General features: G+C 45.9%; 1 protein-coding gene across 2 annotated transcripts in view; it reads left to right on the plus strand.

The window, feature by feature from the left end:
• MYO1E (myosin IE) overlaps positions 1 to 21,580 on the plus strand; it is a 274,229-nt gene that overhangs the window by 227,456 nt on the left and 25,193 nt on the right. For both annotated transcript variants that reach the window (XM_073586955.1, XM_073586956.1), the window contains 2 exons: positions 734 to 879; positions 4,106 to 4,252. In XM_073586955.1, the coding sequence (XP_073443056.1) occupies positions 734 to 879; positions 4,106 to 4,252 (293 nt within the window). The remainder of the gene's footprint in view (positions 1 to 733; positions 880 to 4,105; positions 4,253 to 21,580) is intronic.

Raw genomic sequence — 21,580 nt, forward strand, 5'->3', positions numbered from 1 at the left:
TACAGAAGTGCTGAGCTGTGTAGCTGTGAGTCCTGCACTAAAGTTAAATATATTTGCTATAAGCTGCAGATTGTTCTTCCCGTATCCACCTGATCTTTCACTATGCCTAGTGCTCTTTCATCCTCCCTTCTCCGTAGATATTAGGATGCTTTGCAACCTGACATCCTCCGTAAGCTAGCAATTCATCTTTGACCAAGTCATAATTCACCTTGAGGAAAAGATGAGTTCTGGAGGCAGGAGAAAGTGGCTGATAAAAGGAGAAAGAAGCAGATTTCTCTGACAAGATTTTATATTCACCTGTACTATTGATTTATGTGATGTTTGTTAAAATGACAGTGATCATTTAAATGGAAGCCATGACTATTGCTGGTAAAGTAGTCTTTTTGTCATGAACATAATTAAAAAGATGTCTATTTTTTATTTTTTCAACTGTATAAATCTAAAAATAAGGACTGAACTTCTTCTAAATTGGCTTTTCACAAAGTCATAAATAAGTGATGGAGCCAGTAAGAGGGAATGTAACGAATAAGGTCAAATGTAGGATTGGGTTAAATGAAACAAAACCGTAAGATTTGGTTGATTTATTTATATTTTTAGCTCTTTAACAAACTTGCAGTGACAACCATAATGTCATATTGTGAAATACAGTACATTCTGAGCGCACTTTTATGGTGACACATGTTAAACACCACTTCTCTTTTTTTTTTTTTTTTTTTTTTTTTTTTTTTAAAAGGCAATAAAAAGAGACCTTATACTAACCCCAAAATCCGTATACCTCATTGGGAGAGAGAAAGTAAAACAGGGCCCAGAGAAAGGAATAGTGAAAGAGGTAGTGAAAAAGAAGATTGACGTGGAGCGTATTCTTTCGGTGTCTTTAAGGTTAGTATCTGTACCTACATGTAGAAACGCTGCTCTCCAACCTTCCTTCCCGTGTTGTTTTTTCCTAACGCTGTTTTAGTATCTGTGTAAAGTAAAACGTGTTCCTGTAGTAAAGCTGTAGCCTGCTGTGCCGATAACGTCTTTATAGCCCAATAGTTACCCATCTGGCGCGCTAGATAATTGTTTGCTTATGAATAATGTAATAATAGAAGTGGGATGTAGCCAAAATTTAGCCTACGTAATTCTTTGTTAAGCCAGCGGACTTGAATGGAATTTTTTTTTTTCAGAAATTGAGCCATTTTTCCACATTACAGGCAACTCTTCATAAATGTCTTTTGTAGAACTTTTCTGGATACCTATATATGGATGAGTGATAAGTGTGGGGGTGATGTGGATCCCACCACTATGACCTACACACACTAGAAAAGGGTACCATGTCTTTAGGACATTTGGAGATGGCTGTGAACAGTCTTCCACCATCTGTCGGCCTGAGGCATCAGCCATGTGCAGCTTCATTCAACCACAGCAAGAGGAAATGGCCTTTTTGTAGTCATTTTCTAGTAAATGGTGGAGGTGCCATATTTAGGACCCCCACTGATTATTTATCACCAATTCTGTAGGAACGTGAAAATGTGGTTTGTGGGAAAACTGCTTTCAAGGAACTTTCTTCTTTGTATGTAACAGTAAGATTTGGCCGTTATAAGTCCAACATTTCTGGAATGGGTATTCTGACAATACTGCTATATATTTAGGTTGGAGTCATGTTGCCAAAGATCGCTGGATAACACAGCCTAAAGTAGGTGAATGGGGTCTTATTGTGACCTGCAAGGTCCCGCAAAAAGCAAGTCGCAAAATAATCCAAAAGGGTTTTACTTTTTATGATTTTCTTGTCGCAAACGCAACACGTTGGTTGCAATAAGGGACCACCGGTTTGTATTATGATGCTAGATGGTTTGGGCACATGGCGGTCTTTAGCTCAAGACCTGTGCTGCCGCCAAAGTCTGTGTTCCCGAGCTTTGTATTGCAAAATGAAGCGAGCATGCAGTGGAAAGGCGCAGCGACACAGAAGGCTTTAAAAAATGCAGTCTCAATAGTTGGTTGTTAATGTGTTAACCAAATAAATATATTTTCATAACTCTCCTGAAAAACAAGCTTATTAATGGCAATCCTACTTCTAGACATTTGGGCATATACAGTTGTTGGTATGTAGCAAATCCATTATATACCAAGAGCTGTCAGCAGTCTCATCTGACCACACCGCACCTGCTGAAGGTCGCCCATCTGTCTCTTATGTAGCCATTACTCGAGTGATACATGATCAGCACAGGACGTACATTCACTAAAGTACTGATATTCATAGTGATGACATATATTGGTATGAGACACATAATGATTAGCTCTAATGCGTCACTAGAGGGATGATACATCTTCAAAATTAATAATCAAGCAGCTGGAAAGTTCTGGTGGTTAGTGAATAAAGACCATTGTTCTTGCACCTTTTTTGCTATGCTGTAATCAGCACTACACCTGCAATACTTATACATCAATAGGGCATTCTATTAAAGGAATGTGCCATCAGCAAGTGACCTAATGTTTTGTTTAAATAAAAAAAAAATAGAAATATTGCAGTCTTCAAGTTGGCTACTGGGGCTTTTTTAGACCAACGTCCTTTGTTTCATGAAATCCACATGTACATTAGCCACAATGAACAGACTCTGATCCTATGTGTTGTTCTGAAGCACCTGTTGAGCGTGCACAGATGTTATTGTGAAGGGATGATGTACGGGGTCAGCTGTGACATTGCTTATTGTGCTCGGTGCATCCGGTGCTAAATAGAGGTGTTACTAATGATGCGCGAACGTGCTCATCACTTTGTGTTACACATCATTGTAATTCTGCCTTTGATAAGGAAGTTGACATCTCTTCCAGAAAGGACAAAAAGTAGGAGTCAAAAATGGCCCCATTGGCCAGTGTGAAAATTGCAAGATTATTTAAAAAAAAAAAAAAAAATTCCATAAATGTTTACAAAATACATGGAACGCAAAAACCTGATTTGAACCATGTCACTTTCTCACGACACATTCCCTTTACATAGATGTTAGCGGTGTGAGTTCACCAAGGGGAGCGAACCTTCGTTTTGGACAGGGGCAGCCCATGAATTCTAGTAAGGCCCCTGTTTGAAACATTAAAAGGATTTTATTGGGGAAGTCTGCATACCAAGGAGCCTTGTCAAGTATTTACTGGATTCAAATTAAGTGATTTAGCAGAAATAGGTCATTGCTACAAAGTGCTCATTCTGGGAGTAGGGTGAATATGTGCAAAAAAGCTAAAAAAAAAAAAAAAATATTTAAAGAATTTGTTTTTAAATTGCTTGAGTTTTTATATATTGCAAACATATTTTCTTTATATTTCTTGGGGTGGATTTGGTGAAGAACATCAGGTTTTATAGAATTCTTCCAGCAGTAGTAGTGTATATAAAAGTGGTTTGTGCGACATCTATGAAACATCTGCAAGAGTTTGTATGCCAATTATGAGTAAGACGGCGCCCCGATCCAAGTAAACGTCTGCGTGGAAGCAAGACTCAAGAAGACCTTCATGTATCTTCTTACCCTTGTGACATCTGTTCAGTCTTTGATTCTAGTAGAAGCAGAGATTTCTTCATTATTATCTGATGGCTACTACACCATGAGATGCTCTAATGCTTTTTAGATCATGTTTAGTCTAAAAATCTCAAACTGAGCTCTGCAAATTACAGAGTTGGGTCTTAAATGTTAATTGACTAGAAGGTTGCCGTATACGTAATTCAACACAAACTCCGTGTTCATTGTGTCTAGAGTTGGACAAAAAGACTTGCAGAACCCTGGCCCAGTGAGCACTTCAGTAGTCTGTGACTGCCGGACCAGAGCCATACAAACCTCCTACCTGCTGTTATCCCCGTGTTTCTTATTAGTACGCCTGGTGCAGTGTGATGCATGTATCCTACTCGAATGATCATGTTTTGTTTACAAATTGGAAGAGATGCTGGGGATGCCGGCCGGTAAGAGGAAGATGGACTACCGATGTGGCCCCTGGACCAGTGCCCTTGAAATCCTTTTAGATCAACTGTAATTGCGTCTTGAGTCTTTTCTAGTTATTACAAATTCAGCTAGGTTTGATTAACCGTGCATCGCCATGTAAATATTCGCTATGACATTAATTGCAATTTGGTGAATACTTCTCCTTGCAGTACATTCCAAGATGACTTTTTCATTCTTCACGAACAAGAATATGATAGCTTGCTGGAATCTGTCTTCAAGACTGAATTCATTAGCCTGCTGGCCAAACACTACGAGGAAAAAACCCAAAGAAAACTACCTCTGAAATTTAGCAATACGTGAGTATGTGTTCGCCATTAGAATGCTGTTTATTGGACTGTTTGAGTGGTTGTTTGGACAAGTCTCCAATTTGGCATTTGGTCTCAAATTCACTTTTGATTTAACAAGGTTTATTCTGGTAGCTTACCTGCCACTCCTTTTGGAAGTGCATTGAGCAGCAAGGTGGTGTGCTGGTTAAAGGGGGGGGGAAAAAAAAAAAAAAAAAAACTCTTTTAAATCTTCTACCTGAGCGAGTGTGAACGAGCTGAGTGTGACCTGAGCGTAAGTGCGAACTGTGGTAAGTGTGTGACTTGAGATTCTGTGAAGAGGTGTTTGGAAAACCTATAACAAATACCTGTGTGAGTTGCTGAATTGTAGGTTGCTGAGTGCTTTCTACCTGTTCAATTTTTGGGGGCTTGTTTAACCTATTTTTTCTCTCTACATGGTTAATCTCTTATTTTACTATCTGTGTTTTTAAGGGTAAACTATATTGCATTTAAATCTTGAGGTGTAACTATATTCACAAGGGGTTAATTAAGGGTGGGAGTTCATACAGTAATTAAGGGTTTATAAGGGGCAGCTGGTTGGGGCTCAACTCCTTTTGGAAGTGCATTGAGCAGCAAGGTGGTGTGCTGGTGAAAGGGGAAAAAAAAAAAAAAAACTCTTTTAAATCTTCTACCTGAGCGAGTGTGAACGAGGTGAGTGTGACCTGAGCGTAAGTGCGAACTGTGGTAAGTGTGTGACTTGAGATTCTGTGACTTTGGATTCAGGGAGTTTTCAAGCGAGGTCTTACTGAATTGCTGTTATTATATTAATACTTTTTTTTTTTTTTTTTTTTTTTTTAAATTTATTTTTGCTTATCTTATTGTCTGGTGCAATCCCCATTAGGATGTGCTCTACTATTGCCAATGCCATCCAGTGCACGTCATGCCGCATGTATGAAATCCTTGAACAGCCGGTTGAGGGTGCATACTGCTGTGCAAGATGTGAGCACGTTGTGCATTTGGAAGCCCAGATACTGGATCTAAATGTGCAGCTGGCAACACTGAGATCCATAGACAATATGGAAAGGAGTCTTCTGCTCACTGAGCAGACGCTCAATGGGATAGATGGGGGGGGGGGGGGATGCTAGGTTGGAGCTGCAGGACAATGAAGCAGCTAGCTGGGTGACAGTTAGAAGGCGGGGTAGAGGGAAGAGCGCCAGGGAGGCTAGTCCTGATCTGGTACACCCCAATAAGTTTGCTAAGTTGGCAGATGAGGGGAGTGTTAGTGCAGGAGTAGCACTGCTGCAGCAAGGCATGTCCTCTGAAAGCCGGCGGAGTGTCTGCTCCAGTAAGGGGGGAAATAGGAGAGCAGGGCAGGCCAGACAGGTTCTGGTAGTGGGAGACTCAATTATTAGGGGAACAGATAGGGCAATCTGTCACAAAGACAGGGATCGTCGAACGGTGTGCTGCCTACCTGGCGCTAGAATCCGACACATCGCTGATCGGGTTGACAGATTACTGGGAGGGGCTGGTGAGGATCCAGCGGTCATGGTGCACATTGGCACAAATGACAAAGTTAGAGGTAGGTGGAAGGTCCTTTAAAGATGATTTCAGGGAATTAGGCTATAAGCTTAAAGCAAGGACCTCCAAGGTGGTATTTTCGGAAATACTTCCTGTGCCACGCCAGAGAGGCAACGGGAGATTAGGGAGGTTAATAAGTGGCTCAGGAATTGGTGTAGGAAGGAGGGGTTTGGGTTCCTGCAGAACTGGGCCGACTTCTCAGTTGGCTACGGGTTCTACGCTAGGGACGGGCTGCACCTCAATGGGGAGGGTGCAGCTGTGCTGGGGGAGAAAATGGCTAGAAGGTTGGAGGAGTGTTTAAACTAGGGACGGGGGGGAGGGTATTCCTTTTATAGGAGGGGAAGACAGTGCAGCTAGAGACCTGGGCACAAATAATGACGGTGGGGGTGGCATGGGGGGTGGGGTTAGAACAGTTAATTAAGAAAGAATAGAGGTACAGAGAGATGCATAAAGTGCATGTATACTAATGCCAGAAGCCTTGCCAACAAAATGGAGGAATTGGAGTTAATGTTGTTGGAACATAATTATGACATGGTGGGGATATCTGAGACATGGCTGGACGAGAGCCACGACTGGGCTGTTAATTTACAGGGCTATAGTCTGTTCAGAAATGACCGAACAAATAAGCGAGGGGGAGGCGTGTGTTTATATGTAAAATCATCCTTAAAACCCATCCTTCGTGATAATATATATGAATCTAATGAAAATGTAGAGTCCCTGTGGGTAGAGATAAGGGGAGGGGGGAAAAATAATAAATTACTGATAGGGGTTTGTTATAAGTCTCCAAAAATAATGGAAGCAACAGAGAATATCCTCATAAAGCAAATAGATGAAGCTGCGACTCAAGGAGAAGTCATTATTATGGGGGGACTTCAACTACCCTGAAATACATTGGGGAACAGAAACCTGCAGTTCCAGCAAAGGTAATAGGTTTTTGACTACTATGAGAGACAATTACCTTTCACAACTGGTTCAGGACCCAACAAGAGGGGGGGCAATGCTAGATCTAGTATTAACCAACAGGCCAGACCGCATATCAAATGTAAGGGTTGGGGGTCACTTGGGTAACAGTGATCACAAATTAATAAGTTTTCATGTATCCTTTAATAAGATGTGTAGTAGAGGGGTTACAAGGACACTAAACTTCAGGAAGGCAAATTTCCAACGGATGAGAGATGATCTTGGTGGAATTAACTGGGACGATATCCTGAGACATAAAATTACACAAAGAAAATGGGAGACGTTTATTAGCATCCTGAATAGGACCTGTGCACAAAATATACCGTATGGGAATAAACATGCGAGAAATAGGAAGAAACCACTATGGCTAAATAGAGCTGTAAGGGGCGCAATAAGGGACAAAAATAAAGCATTTAGCGAATTAAAGCAAGTAGGTAGTGATGAGGCATTAACTAAATACAGAAGATTAAATAAATTCTGTAAAAAGCAAATCAAGACAGCAAAGATTGAGACAGAGAGACTCATTGCCAGAGAAAGTAAAAATAATCCCAAAATATTCTTTAACTACATAAATAGTAAGAAACTAAAAAATGATAGTGTTGGCCCCCTTAAAAATAGTCTGGGTGAAATGGTGGATGAGGAAAAAGCCAATATGCTAAATGACTTTTTTTTCAACAGTGTTTACACAAGAAAATCCCATAACAGATAACATGATCAGGGATAAAAATTCTCTGTAAATGTCACCTGCTTAACCCAGCAGGAAGTACGGCGGCGTCTAAAAATCACTAAAATTGATAAATCCCCGGGCCCGGATGGGATACACCCCCGAGTACTGCAGGAATTAAGCACAGTCATTGATAGACCATTATTTTTAATCTTTAAAGATTCCATAATAACATGGTCTGTACCACAGGACTGGCGTATAGCAAATGTGGTGCCAATATTCAAAAAGGGGACAAAAACTGAACTTGGAAATTATAGGCCAGTAAGTTTAACCTCAACTGTGGGTAAAATCCTGGAGGGTTTTCTAAATGATACTATACTGGAGTATCTGGAGAAGAATAACCTCATGACCCAATATCAACATGGGTTTACAAGGGACCGATCCTGTCAGACTAATCTGATAAGCTTTTATGAAGAGGTAAGTTCCGGACTGGACCAAGGGAATGCAGTGGATGTGGTGTACATGGACTTTTCAAAAGCTTTTGATACGGTGCCACACAAAAGGTTGATACATAAAATGAGAACAATGGGGATAGGGGAAAATATGTGTAGGTGGGTTAAGAGCTGGCTCAGGGATAGGAAACAAAGGGTGGTTATTAATGGAGCACACTCGGACTGGGTCACGGTTAGCAGTGGGGTACCACAGGGGTCAGTTTTGGGCCCGCTTCTTTTTAACATATTTATTAATGACCTTGTAGGGGGCATAGAGAGTAGAATTTCAATATTTGCAGATGACCCTAAACTCTGCAGGGTAATCAATACAGAGGAGGACAATTTTATATTACAGGAGGATTTATGTAAACTAGAAGCTTGGGCTGATAAATGGCAAATGAGCTTTAATGGGGATAAATGTAAGGTCATGCACTTGGGTAGAACGAACAAGATGTATAATTATGTGCTTAATTGTAAAACACTGGGCAAAACGGTCACTGAAAAAGACCTGGGTGTATGGGTGGACGACAAACTCACATTTAGCGGCCAGTGTCGGGCAGCTGCTGCAAAGGCAAATAAAATAATGGGATGCATTAAAAGAGGCATAGATGCTCATGAGGAGAACATAATTTTCCCTTCACCCATGACAGCACCACCTGAGAGAGGGATCCGCCCCGCCAGGACAGGAACCTATTGAGACATAAGGGGCGGCACCTCTCCCCCGCTTCAGTTGGGTTCCTGTCCTGGAAGGAATCCCACTGTGGCGGTGCCTGTCATGGGCAAAGAAAAAGATAAGACCCAGGCCCGTCCCGGCGCGGGAAGAACAGGTAGCTTACCTGTAGCGCCGGCCGTCGGGTCCTGGAAGCGCAGTCCCCGGGGTCCCTGGGGCTCCGGGTTCGTGCGGGCGTGGATGGGATTCCGGTGGCTCCGGGAAGCCCCCACCGCGCCGCCCTCCCCTCGCGCACGCCGCATCTCGATCCCCGTGGTAGGGGAGAGACGCTGGCGTCTTCCGGCCGCTGACGTCAGCGGCGCTTGGAATGCTGGGTGCGCCGGCTGACGTCAGCAGAAGGCGACGGTGTAATGGCGCTGGGTGCGACGCCGGCCGGCTTCTGAAGCGCTGAGCCGGCGGTCGCAGGGGGGAGGGGAGGAAGACGCTCACCAGGCGGAGGCATGCAATTTAAAAGGAGGAAGACAGCTGTAGATCGGCGGTGCAAAATGGAGTCTGAGCAGGAACGTTCAGCGTCCCTGCCTCCCTCACAGCCCTCTGGCAGGAAGCATGGAAGCCATTCAAGCAGCAGTCGCCCCAGCCGCAGGTCGGGGCACTCCTCAAGGTCCAAAGAGCGCGGGTCAGGTGCTCCGATGCAGCCTCCAAGTCCGGTACCCTTGATTACGGGTGGTGAGTGATCTTTGTGAATGTTAACAGTATATTAATAGGGGTTTTATTCGGTCGTCCATGACAGCACCACCTGAGAGGGGATCCGCCCTTTAGGAACAGGAAACCTACAGATACAAAAGGGTGGCACCTCTCCCACGCATCAGTTGGTTTCCTGTTCCTAGAGGACAGGACTCTCTACAGATCGTCCGTCAGAATCATCATGGAATACCCAGGCCGGCTGACCGACCCAGGTAGCGAGGGGGTCTCCTACCTCGGTCAGTGCGGGGTCCCTGGAAGCGCCACGGTGGGGCCGGGTAGGTTACCACGGCAGTGGACGAAGCAGGTGGAGCAAGGGTCCGGTGGATGCCGTCTCCAGAGCCAGCACCTGGTAGGTATGCCCCGGTGCGCTTCCCCAGGCCCGGTCCTCCGGGTCAGTGCTGTCTCCTGGCCGGGCTCATGGCGGCGGGCGCGGGGGGTGCTGGCACTCCGGGCGGGCCTGCGCGGCTCCTTCGCGCGCGCTCCCGCAGGGCTCTGTGAGCGGCGGAAGTGACGCGGCGGAAGGGGCGGAGCGATGGCGCCGATACCGGAAGTCGGGTGCCGGCGGCCTCCGGCGCGCGCCGCGGGTGCATGCCGGTCCGGGGGTCGCGCGGCGACCCGGCGAAGGCGAGGGGGGCCGGAGCATGGGGGAGGGAACGCAAAAGCCGGGGGGTGGTGCTAGGACAGTATGCCTGCTAAACCGGACAGGAGGCCATATAAGGCAGATGGGGACGCCGCTGGGGTGCTTCTGAAGGCCCCAGCAATGGAGACGTCGGAAGCCCCCTTAGTCCAGCAGGACGAGACGCAGGAGCACCCGCAGAAACAGGCGAGTGGCCAGCAGAAGAAACAGAAACGAACCAGCGACCAGAGCCGCGAAAGTTCCTCCAGAAAGGACCCCCCTGCCTCCCTCCGTGATCCGGTACCTGCCTCATCTGCATGGGTAAGAGATCTCTGTGAATGTACCCTGATGCAGTGTTCCTTTATGCTTTTTTTTCAGGGGAAGAAGGTTACGGGAAAACAGAAACACAGGGAATGTGCCCTCTGTAGTTCCCCCCTTCCAGATGGCCACCCTAAAAAATTATGCCAGCCATGCATACGGCAGACGGTAGGAGTTAAGGACAGGGAGTCCAGGGGTAGATTGTCAGGCCCTCATACTCTCCCCCGTTTATGCAGGTAGCGGAAGAGACACCTGACTTCACTTCAAACCTGAGAGACATGATCAGGGCAGAAATGAAAGCTTTACCTCAAAGAGAACCTTCTAGGAGAAGAGAGGCTAGTGGTTCAGGCTCGGAGGCCTCAGTCGCCCCTGGGAAGGGGGACAATTCCTCGGACTCCTCGGCCTCCTCGTCGTCTTCCTCGGATGAAGACTCTAGCCGGTTCTGCTTCCCCTTAGACCAGATGGACAAATTAGTGAAAGCTATACGGTCCACCATGGGGGTAGCGGACAAAAAACAGGAACTCTCAGCACAGGACATTATGTTCGGGGGGTTGGACCCCAAAAAACGTAAAGCCTTTCCATTAAACGAAAAGGTTCAGAGCCTAATTTATAGAGAATGGAAGAGACCGGAAAAAAGGGGCTCCATGCCACCAGCCTTTAAGCGGAGATACCCCTTCGAGGACCCGGTAGTAAATAGATGGGATAAAGCCCTGAAACTAGATGCTGCAGTAGCCAAAGCATCTAAAAAATCCGCCATACCATTTGACGATATGGCCTCCCTGAAAGATCCGTTAGATAAGAAAGCGGATTCTTTCCTTAAAGGGACATGGGAGATGTCAGCAGGCGCGTTAAGACCAGCGGTAGCTGCCACCTGTACAGCCAGATCCATGATGGTCTGGCTAGATCAGCTAGATTCCGAACTAAGAGATGGAGCATCAAGATCATCTATTCGGAAAAATTTACCCGTCATTCAGAATGCCGCAGCGTTTTTAGCCGATGCTTCTGCAGACTCTGCAAGAATGGCGGCAAAAGCCGCAGGTCTGTCTAATGCAGCGCGAAGAGCGCTCTGGTTAAAATGCTGGCCAGGAGATATTCAAACCCGGTCCCGTCTCTGTTCCATTCCCTGCGAAGGGGAGTACCTATTCGGTCCCGTCTTGGACGAATTGTTGGAGAAAGCTGGAGATGACAAAAAGAAATTTCCCAGTCTCCCGAACCCCTCGTACAGACGTCCCTTCGCCAGGAAAGGGGTTTTCCGGAGAAGGCCGTCCAGAGATCAGGGCAGATGGGATGATAAAAAAAGGAAAGGTACAGGATTCATGTTTGGGGGAGGGCGCCAGGAAGGTCCAGCTCGGGATACGAAAAAGCCGCCCCAATGACTAGTTGCCCCGGTAGGAGGGAGACTAGCTGCCTTCTACCCATCCTGGTCTCTGATCTCCAATAGCAGCTGGATATTGGGGATAATAGCCGTGGGACTACGACTAGAGTTTTCTAGGGTTCCCCTTGATCAATTTAAAATCACCCCTCTCAGGTCATCTGCGGCAGAACAAGCTGCCCTGGAAGCCGAGGTTCATATCCTGTGCGCTAAGAAAGTCCTGATAGAGGTTCCGGAGGAAGAATGGGGGAAGGGATTCTACTCCCCTCTGTTCCTGGTCCGCAAACCGGACAGCTCCTTTAGGACAATAATTAACCTCAAAGCCCTCAACAAATTTTTGGTCATACGTCCCTTTAAGATGGAAACGATTAAATCTGCAATAAAATTGCTGTTCAAAAATTGCTTCATGGTGGTGTTAGATTTAAAAGACGCATACTACCATATACCCATCCATGCAGGCCATCAGCGGTTCCTCAGAGTGGCGGTTCATTTGGATGGGTCAATTCGACATTTCCAATATGCGGCCCTCCCTTTTGGAGTGGCAGTCGCTCCCCGAGTGTTTACTAAGGTGATAGCGGAGGTCATGGCCCATCTACGTGAATCAGACATTCTGGTGATCCCCTACCTGGACGATTTTCTCATTGTAGGTAAAACGGCAAACCATTGTTTACAACAGCTACAAAAGGCAATGTCTGCCCTAGAACGGTTAGGATGGTTGCTGAACGTCAAAAAGTCCCGGTTGCAGCCAATGAAAGTCCAACAATTTTTGGGCCTAACCCTGGATTCTGAAAAACAGGAATGCCGTCTGCCTCCGGACAAGCTCGTTCGCCTCCATTATCAGATCCTGAACGCCTCCAATAACCCCACCATGTCCCTCAGAAAAGCCATGTCCCTTCTAGGCTCTCTCTCGGCCTGTATCCCGGCAGTCCAGTGGGCCCAGTTTCATGCAAGGAAACTACAGAGCGAGGTCTTATTACATCAAAAAGTCCTTGGAGGTTACTTGGAGGGTCAGCTAACCTTATCCCGTAACACAAGGGAGTCCCTAGAGTGGTGGTTACACAAGGATAACTTATTAAAAGGGGTGCCCTGGGAGTATAACGTAACCCGCATAGTCACCACGGATGCTAGTCCTTACGGTTGGGGAGCTCATATGGGTGAAATTTTAGTCCAGGACCGATGGCAACATCATCAGTTAGGAATGTCATCTAACCTAAAAGAATTAACGGCAGTAGAACAGGCGGCTAAAAAGCTCCTTGTGTATCTACAGGGCCATCATGTACGAGTGTTCTCCGACAATCAGGTCACCGTGGCATACATCAATCACCAAGGCGGGACTCGTTCCAGACCCCTGATGTTGGTAGCAGAACGGTTGTTCCATCTAGCAGAACAATACTTCCTATCTTTAACAGCATTGCATATAAAAGGAAAAGACAACATCACGGCAGACTTTTTAAGCCGCAATCAGCTAAAGCAAGGAGAATGGTCTTTAAACACCTCCATATTCAAACTGATTGTTCAAAAGTGGGGATATCCAGAGGTAGACCTATTCGCCACCAGAGACAACACTCAATTGGAACAATTCTGCTCCCTGAATCCCAGAGAAAATCCTCTGGCGGTAGATGCCTTCCTGATAAACTGGGACTTCAAACTAGCCTACGCCTTCCCTCCCCTATCTCTTCTACCCCTAGTGATGAGGAAAATCAGGAAAGACAGAGCAAGGGTGATAGTTATCGCTCCGTTTTGGCCCAGGAGAGCATGGTTCTCATGCCTCAGGACCATGTCGGTGTCCGATCCTTGGGTTCTGCCGGTCATCCCGGATCTCCTGTCCCAGGGCCCAGTCTTCCATCCTCAGGTGGCTGGCCTTCATCTGACGGCGTGGAGTTTGAACGGTCATTATTAGAAGAAAAGGGTTTCTCCACAGACCTAATTAACACCCTTCTTAAAAGTAGGAAAATCATTACCACAAAAATTTATGTCAGGATTTGGAAAAAATTCCTTCAAAACTCAGAAGTAATCGCTGGGGATTCAGCACCTATAATGCAGATATTAGAGTTCCTACAAAAAGGTCTAGACATGGGACTCTCTACCAGTACCCTTAAAGTACAAGTGTCAGCCTTGGGGGCTCTGTTTAGCTGCAACATTGCTGGTAATTATTGGATAAGCAGATTCATTAAGGCAGCAGGTAGATCCAGGCCAATAATGAAGGATAGGTTTATGCCGTGGGACTTGAACTTAGTCCTCACTGCTATGACAGAGACTCCATTCGAACCTATCTCGTCGGCTTCCCTAAAAATCCTGTCCCTCAAGGTAGCCTTCCTGGTAGCTCTGACATCAGCTCGCAGAATAAGCGATATTCAGGCCTTATCTAGGTGTCCTCCTTATTTACAGTTTAAAGAGGATAGGGTAATACTCAGACCTGATCCAGCGTACTTAACTAAGGTAGTTTCTAGTTTCCATAGGACGCAGGAGATAGTTCTGCCATCCTTCCTCCCTAATCCAACTAATGAGAAGGAAAGGAAACTACACACCCTGGATGTCAGGAGAGGCCTCATAGAATATCTGTCAGTCACTGATCCCTGGAAGAAAGATAATGCCCTATTTATCTCTCATCAAGGCCCCAGAAAAGGTTGTAGAGCATCAAAAAATACACTAGCCAGATGGATTAGAGAGGCGATTGCAATAGCATACACATCAAAGGGCAGGTCGCCACCCGGAAAGCTGAGGGCGCATTCCACCAGGGCAATGGCAACCTCCTGGGCCGAAAGATCAGAAGTCTCCATCGACCAGATATGTAAGGCGGCTACTTGGTCCTCTCCGAGCACCTTTTATAGTCATTATAGGCTAGACCTAGGTGCTTCCACAGACCTCTCTTTTGGTATAAGGGTGCTGCAGGCTGTAGTCCCTCCCTAAAACTGATATTACTCTCTGTAAATCTCTCAGGTGGTGCTGTCATGGACGACCGAATAAAGTCTTAGTTACTCACCGGTTAACGGTATTTTTCGGAGTCCATGACAGCACCCGTATATTCCCTCCCTTTAGTTTAATTGGGGTGTGCACGTCTTTTTTTTCTTGTATTTACCCACTGGTGATAAGTTATAATTGTAAAGAATACTGTACATAAATCATGCATTAACCTTGGAAGTCCTCTTGTGCTCTGTAATCCAACTGATGCGTGGGAGAGGTGCCACCCTTTTGTATCTGTAGGTTTCCTGTTCCTAAAGGGCGGATCCCCTCTCTCTCAGGTGGTGCTGTCATGGACTCCGAAAAATACCGTTAACCGGTGAGTAACTAAGACTTTCTATTGTATGCTTCACCCTGTAGGAAAGGCCCAGAAAAGCGGGAAGCAAGAAGAAGAATAGGGATTGTGCTATATGTAAATCTCCCCTAGCAAGAGACTGGCAAAAAGATCTCTGTGCTTCGTGCATTCAGCGGACTATGGCGGAGGAAGCGCCTAGTTTCGCAGCCAATCTAATATCTGCCCTCAGGTCAGAAATGGAAGGCTCAATTAAGTCCTTATTGAAAAAAGGGAAAAAAAGCAAGAAGGATTTCCCTAGTTCCCCCTCAGATTCCGCGTCAGTATCATCTCAGGCGGAAAAATCATCCTCCTCAGACTCCTCAGATAGTGACACAGGGGGTAAGCCATGTTTCCCTGTAGAAGATACAGATGCCCTCCTAAAGGCCATTAGAACCACAATGGGCCTACAGGAAGAAAGGGCGGCTAAAACCCTAGAGGACGTCATGTTTGGGGGGCTTCAGGAGAGGAAAAAACGAACCTTTCCAGTAAACACGAAAATCCAGGCGCTTATTGAGAAGGAGTGGAAAAAGCCTGAAAAATCGGGGGCCCTTCCATCCGCCTCTAAGAGACGATACCCCTTTGAATACAAGGATACGGAGGTATGGGACAAAGTCCCAAAAATAGATGCAGCGGTGTCCAGATCTTCCAAAAGGTCGGCCCTGCCCTTGGAAGATGCAGGGGTTCTTAGAGACCTGCTGGACAAAAAAGCGGACTCATATTTGAGGCACGCATGGGAAGCGACAGCAGGAGGTCTAAAGCCGGCGATAGCGGGCACCTGCACGGCACGCTCCCTCATGATCTGGCTGCAGCAGTTAGAAGAGAAGCTGGCGTCAAGGGTCCCAAGAGAGAAGATCTTATCAGACATGTATCTCTTGCACGGGGCAGCGGCTTTTTTGGCAGATACCTCGGCGGACTCTGCGATTGACAGCCAGAGCAGCGTCACTATCAAATGCTGCTAGACGCGCGTTATGGCTTAAGGGCTGTCCGGGTGACCTTCAGTCCAAGGCCAAATTGTGCTCTCTCCCCTGCGATGGTCGATTCCTGTTCGGCAAGAACTTGGACGATATTCTGGAGAAAGCAGGCGATAAGAAAAAAAGGCTTCCCCAGATTCCCTATGGATCAGAGGAGACAGCCCTTTCGGAGGGGGAGATTCAATAGAGGGCGTCCTCCCGCTGACAGGAGAAGATGGGAGGATAAAAGAAAGAAAGAATCAGGGTTTATGTTTGGTGGAGGCACCTCCACCTCAAAAAAGTCACCACAATGACGCCGGTATTCCAGTAGGAGGGAGATTGGCACTCTTTTTCCAGGCCTGGGAAAAGATCTCCTCCAATACCTGGATTCTGAGCATCCTAAAAGAAGGCCTGAAAATCCCCTTTATTCGTCAGCCAAAACCCGTGGTCGTCATCACACCTATCAGGAAGATGACCGAAGAACAACTGGCCTTAGAAACAGAAATCCTGAGCCTGATAGACAAGCGGGTACTGTCCGAGGTGCCACGCTTACAGGAAGGAAAGGGGTTTTATTCACCCCTTTTTCTAATAAAAAAACCGGATCAGTCGTTCAGGACAATCATAAACCTCAGACGCCTCAATCTTTGGATAAGGAACCCGACCTTCAAGATGGAATCAGTGACTACGGCAGTGAAGCTGCTACATCAAGATTGCTTCATGGCCGTAGTCGATTTAAAGGATGCGTATTATCACATCCCTATCCATCCAGATTACCAGAAATACCTGAGGGTAGCGCTTTATATTCAGGGCACACTAAGGCACTTTCAGTTCAGGGCTCTTCCGTTTGGCATATCCATAGCCCCGAGGGTCTTCACCAAGGTCATAGCGGAAGTGACAGCCTTTCTCCGGATTCACGATACGGTCATAATACCATACCTGGACGATTTTCTTATAGTGGGCAGTTCAGAGGACCACTGTACAGCACAGTTGACTCAGGTGATCAACACCTTGCAAGAATTAGGGTGGATAGTCAATTTCAAAAAATCAAAATTACAACCCCTAAAGAAACAGACCTTCCTAGGATTTATACTGGACTCAGAAAGGCAAGAGTGTCTGCTCCCAGAGTCCAAGATAGAGAAGGTACAAAATCTGGCCTTGGCGGGCCGAAACCAACCATGTATGACATTAAGAAAAGCAATGTCCCTACTAGGTACCCTAACATCCTGTATTCCGGCGGTCAGGTGGGCTCAGTTTCACACCCGGCAACTCCAGGGGGAGATACTAAGAGCACAAAGATCGCTAAGAGGGCGTTTGGAAGGGAAGCTGGAGCTTTCCTCAAAAACCAGAGACTCTCTCAACTGGTGGTTGAACGGGACAAATCTGACCTTAGGAATACCATGGGACAGACAGGCGACAGATATAATTTTAACAGATGCAAGCTCCTCGGGGTGGGGGGCACACCTAAGGGGCCTCATAGGTCAGGGTTCCTGGACACCTCAAGAAAGGAAGGCATCCTCCAACCTGAGAGAACTGTGGGCAGTGGGCAAGGCCCTAAGCCACTTCATTCCGCTACTCCAGGGTCGAGACGTACGCATCATGTCAGACAACAAGGTAGCAGTGGCATACATCAACCACTAAGGTGGGACAAAATCACACTCCTTAATGGAAGCAGCAACAGACATTCTGAGCAGTGCAGAGGAACACCTACACTCCGTGACAGCCCTACACATAAAAGGGGCAGAAAACATAGAGGCAGATTTCCTGAGTCGCAATACCCTGAGGCAAGGAGAATGGGCGCTAAACCGGTCCATTTTTCAAAAGATAATTCAGCTTTGGGGGGAACCGGTGATAGACCTCTTTGCAAACAAGCACAACAGGCAAACAGAAAGGTTCTGCTCTCTAAACCCGAGGGAAAATCCATGGGCAGTGGACTCGTTGCACATCCAGTGGAACTTCAGACTGGCTTACGCGTTCCCCCCAGTAGCTCTGATCCCAACTGTGGTAAGAAAAATCAGAAACGATCAAGCCAGGGTGATTCTAATAGCTCCATTCTGGCCAAAAAGGCCCTGGTTTGCTCTGCTACGGAAGATGTCCCTCTCCGATCCATGGGTTCTGCCAGAAATCCCGGACCTACTAGCTCAGGGTCCAATATTGCACGCTCAGGTCAAAGGATTCCATCTGACGGCGTGGAATTTGAAAGGTCGCTTTTAATGGATAGGGGGTTCTCCCCTGGGCTGGTGGCCACTCTGCTAAAAAGCAGGAAACCGGTGACTACTAACATCTACGGCAGAACATGGGATAAGTTCCTACAGTTCTTGGGTAAGCCGTTAGGAAAAGAACCCCCGATTAGGGCCATCCTAGAGTTCTTACAATCTGGGTTGCAGATGGGGTTAGCAGTAAACACACTTAAGGTTCAGGTGTCGGCACTAGGGGCGCTCTACAATTGCAAACTGGCATCAGATAGGTGGATAGCCAGATTTATTAAATCCTGCCATAGAGCTAAGCCTATTCCAATACCCAGAATAGCCCCCTGGGATTTAAACCTGGTGTTAGAAGCCCTTACAAAAGATCCGTATGAGCCATTACATCAGCTACCCCTAAAGTTCTTGACCCTAAAAACAATCCTGTTAGTAGCCCTCACATCAGCCCGCAGGATAAGCGACTTACAGGCTCTCTCAGTAAATCCTCCTTACACGCAAGTCTTTCAGGATAGGGTAGTTTTAAGAACAGACCCCAGTTATCTGCCCAAGGTAGTATCAGATTTCCATCGGGGTCAGGAAATTGTCCTTCCATCCTTTTGCGAAAATCCAAAAAATCTGGGGGAGGAAAAATTCCATAGTCTGGATGTTAAAAGGGCTCTCGTAGAATATATATCTGCCACTAGCCAGTGGAGGAGGTCACAGTCCCTATTCGTAGCTTTTCAGGGTGCCAGGAAAGGCTATGGAGTTTCAAAAGGGACTATTGCTAGATGGATTAGGGAAGCCATTAGTGTAGCCTATTCAGCTAGTGATATCCCGATTCCTGACGGCATCAAGGCTCATTCCACCAGAGCCGTGGCGACCTCCTGGGCTGAAAAGGCAGAGGTATCAATCAAACAGATTTGTAAGGCCGCTACCTGGGCCTCACCTTCAACCTTCTTTAAGCACTATAGATTAAATCTATCCTCCTCTGCTGACTTAACCTTTGGTAGAAGGGTGCTGCAAGCGGTGGTCCCTCCCTAAGGTGTTTCGAAGTCTCCAAAAATCTCTCAGGTGGTGCTGTCATGGGTGAAGGGAAAACCACCATGGTTACTTACCGGTAGCCGGTTTTTCCGGAACCCATGACAGCACCCGTACATTCCCCCCCCTTTTTCACTGTATGGGTGTGCACAATTAGTAGGGTGTTTTGAGTGTTGTGGTGTTGGATTAAACATGTAACTAACCGGGAAGTCCTCTCAATGCTCTGTAACCCAACTGAAGCGGGGGAGAGGTGCCGCCCCTTATGTCTCAATAGGTTCCTGTCCTGGCGGGGCGGATCCCTCTCTCAGGTGGTGCTGTCATGGGTTCCGGAAAAACCGGCTACCGGTAAGTAACCATGGTGGTTTTACCTCTATATAAGTCACTAGTGCGACCACACTTAGAATACTGTGTACAGTTCTGGTCACCGGTGTATAAGAAAGAACTGGAGCGGGTGCAGAGAAGAGCGACCAAGGTTATTAGGGAACTAGGGGGTCTGCAATACCAAGACAGGTTATTACATTTGGGGTTATTTAGTTTGGAGAATCGAAGGCTTAGGGGTGATCTTATTACAATGTATAAATATATGCAGGGACAATACCAAGACCTTTCTAATGATCTTTTTACTCTTAGACCTGTGACGGGGACAAGGGGGCAACCTCTACGTCTGGAGGAAAGAAGGTTTAAGCATACTCACAGACGCGGATTCTTTACTGTAAGAGCAGTGAGACTATGGAACTCTCTGCCATATGATGTTGTAATGAGTGATTCCCTACTAAAATTTAAGAATGGACTGGATGCCTTTCTTGAAAAGTATAATATTACAGGGTATATACACTAGTTTCCTTAATATTGCGTTGATCCAGGGAGCAAGTCTGATTGCCGTATGTGGAGTCAGGAAGGAATTTTTTTCCCCAATGTGAAGCTTACTTGTTGCCACATGGGGTTTTTTTGCCTTCCTCTGGATCAACATGTTAGGGCAAGTTAGGATAGGATATGGGTTGAACTAGATGGACTTAGTCTCCCTTCAACCTTAATAACTATGTTACTATGTTACTCCAGGAGCCGGCTGCCTCTCCATTTTGTCCATCAGAAAAGATTTTTCTTCCTGCCTTTACTTTAAAGTTTGCCATAGATGAAAGATTTTCTCCCAAACTAGTCAGCACGACACTGATTACCATTATGTGGATTCTGGGTTATTATAACCAGGCCATCGAAATTAAGCAACGGTAGTTTAGGTATGACATTTATTTTGGTTTCTAAATCCTTATCTATGGCTTAAGCAAGAGGACATGTCTGAAACAGCAGGATCTGAGATTAGAAACCAATATCTAATTTTAGTTTAGATATCACAAATTTTCAAGATAAAAACAGCTTCCGCAACCCATGTGTCTTGTTTTTGTTTTAAAGAAGCATTTCTATGAACTTTTTTGTATTCGGGGTGTGTGTGTGTGTATTCATATACTCGCCAACCGCTGCGTTCCCTAGTGTCAAGCGGCATTTTGCTCTGTGATGTCACCGTAATTGCAGCGAGCCGGCCTGTTCTATGCACTACGCATGAGCTGGAAATCGATTTTTGCAATGAAAGCCTATGGATCCTCGTTCTGACTAAATATACACCTTTAAAAAAAAAAATGTCAGAATTGTGTTTTTTCACAACTTCACTTGGCGTTTTTTCCCCATTTTCCAGTACACGATGTGGTAAAATGAATAAGGTCATCCAAAAGTACAACCCGTCCTGCAACAAACAAGCCCTCACATCTCTATGTGGACAGAAAAGAGTTATGGCTCTGGGAAGAAGGGGAGCAAAAAAAGGAAAATGGTCTTGTCGTGAAGGGGTTAAGGAGGGGCTGTATAGTTTTTCATTACTTTTCTATTTTTGTATTGAGCGCTGAGTTTTAGGAGGAAACTATGTGAATTTGAGTTTGACAGTTCCGGGTACATGCACCATCAATTATTTTTATTAATTGGATTAGTCAGTGGGGCAGTGCTGATGACCATGTTTTTTTAACTGACCGTATCTGTGTGAAAAAAATTGCAGCATGTCGTGATTGCACTGTTTTCTTGCACCTATATGGTTTCAATCGGCTGCCGTAAGGTGTCACAGTACGGCATCTGATTTTTCAATGCATTAAAGTTCTGTAACATGGGAAACTTTAAATGATCCTGTAAGTGCGTAACTGCTACAGAGTAAAAAAAAAAAGATTGCATACAGACGGCACACTTGCTCCACAGGGATGACTAGTGAGGGGAAAAAGTCATGCTACCTCTAGGTGAAAATCTTATTTCTTTTGTGTGTATGTATGTGTGTGTGTGTGTGTGTGTGTGTGTGTGTGTGTGTGGAGATAGAGAGATCCATCCCTGGCAAAAATTAAGAGACCACTGCAAAATGTTCAGTTTGTCTGATTTTTCTCTTTATAGGTATATTTTTGAGTACAATGTAAATTGCTCTTTTAGTCTGTAAACTACTGACAATATGTCTCCGAAT

This window comes from Dendrobates tinctorius, unplaced genomic scaffold, assembly GCF_039654945.1.
Source record: "Dendrobates tinctorius isolate UK_male_01 unplaced genomic scaffold, ASM3965494v1 ptg000097l, whole genome shotgun sequence".
Lineage (NCBI taxonomy): Eukaryota > Metazoa > Chordata > Amphibia > Anura > Dendrobatidae > Dendrobates > Dendrobates tinctorius.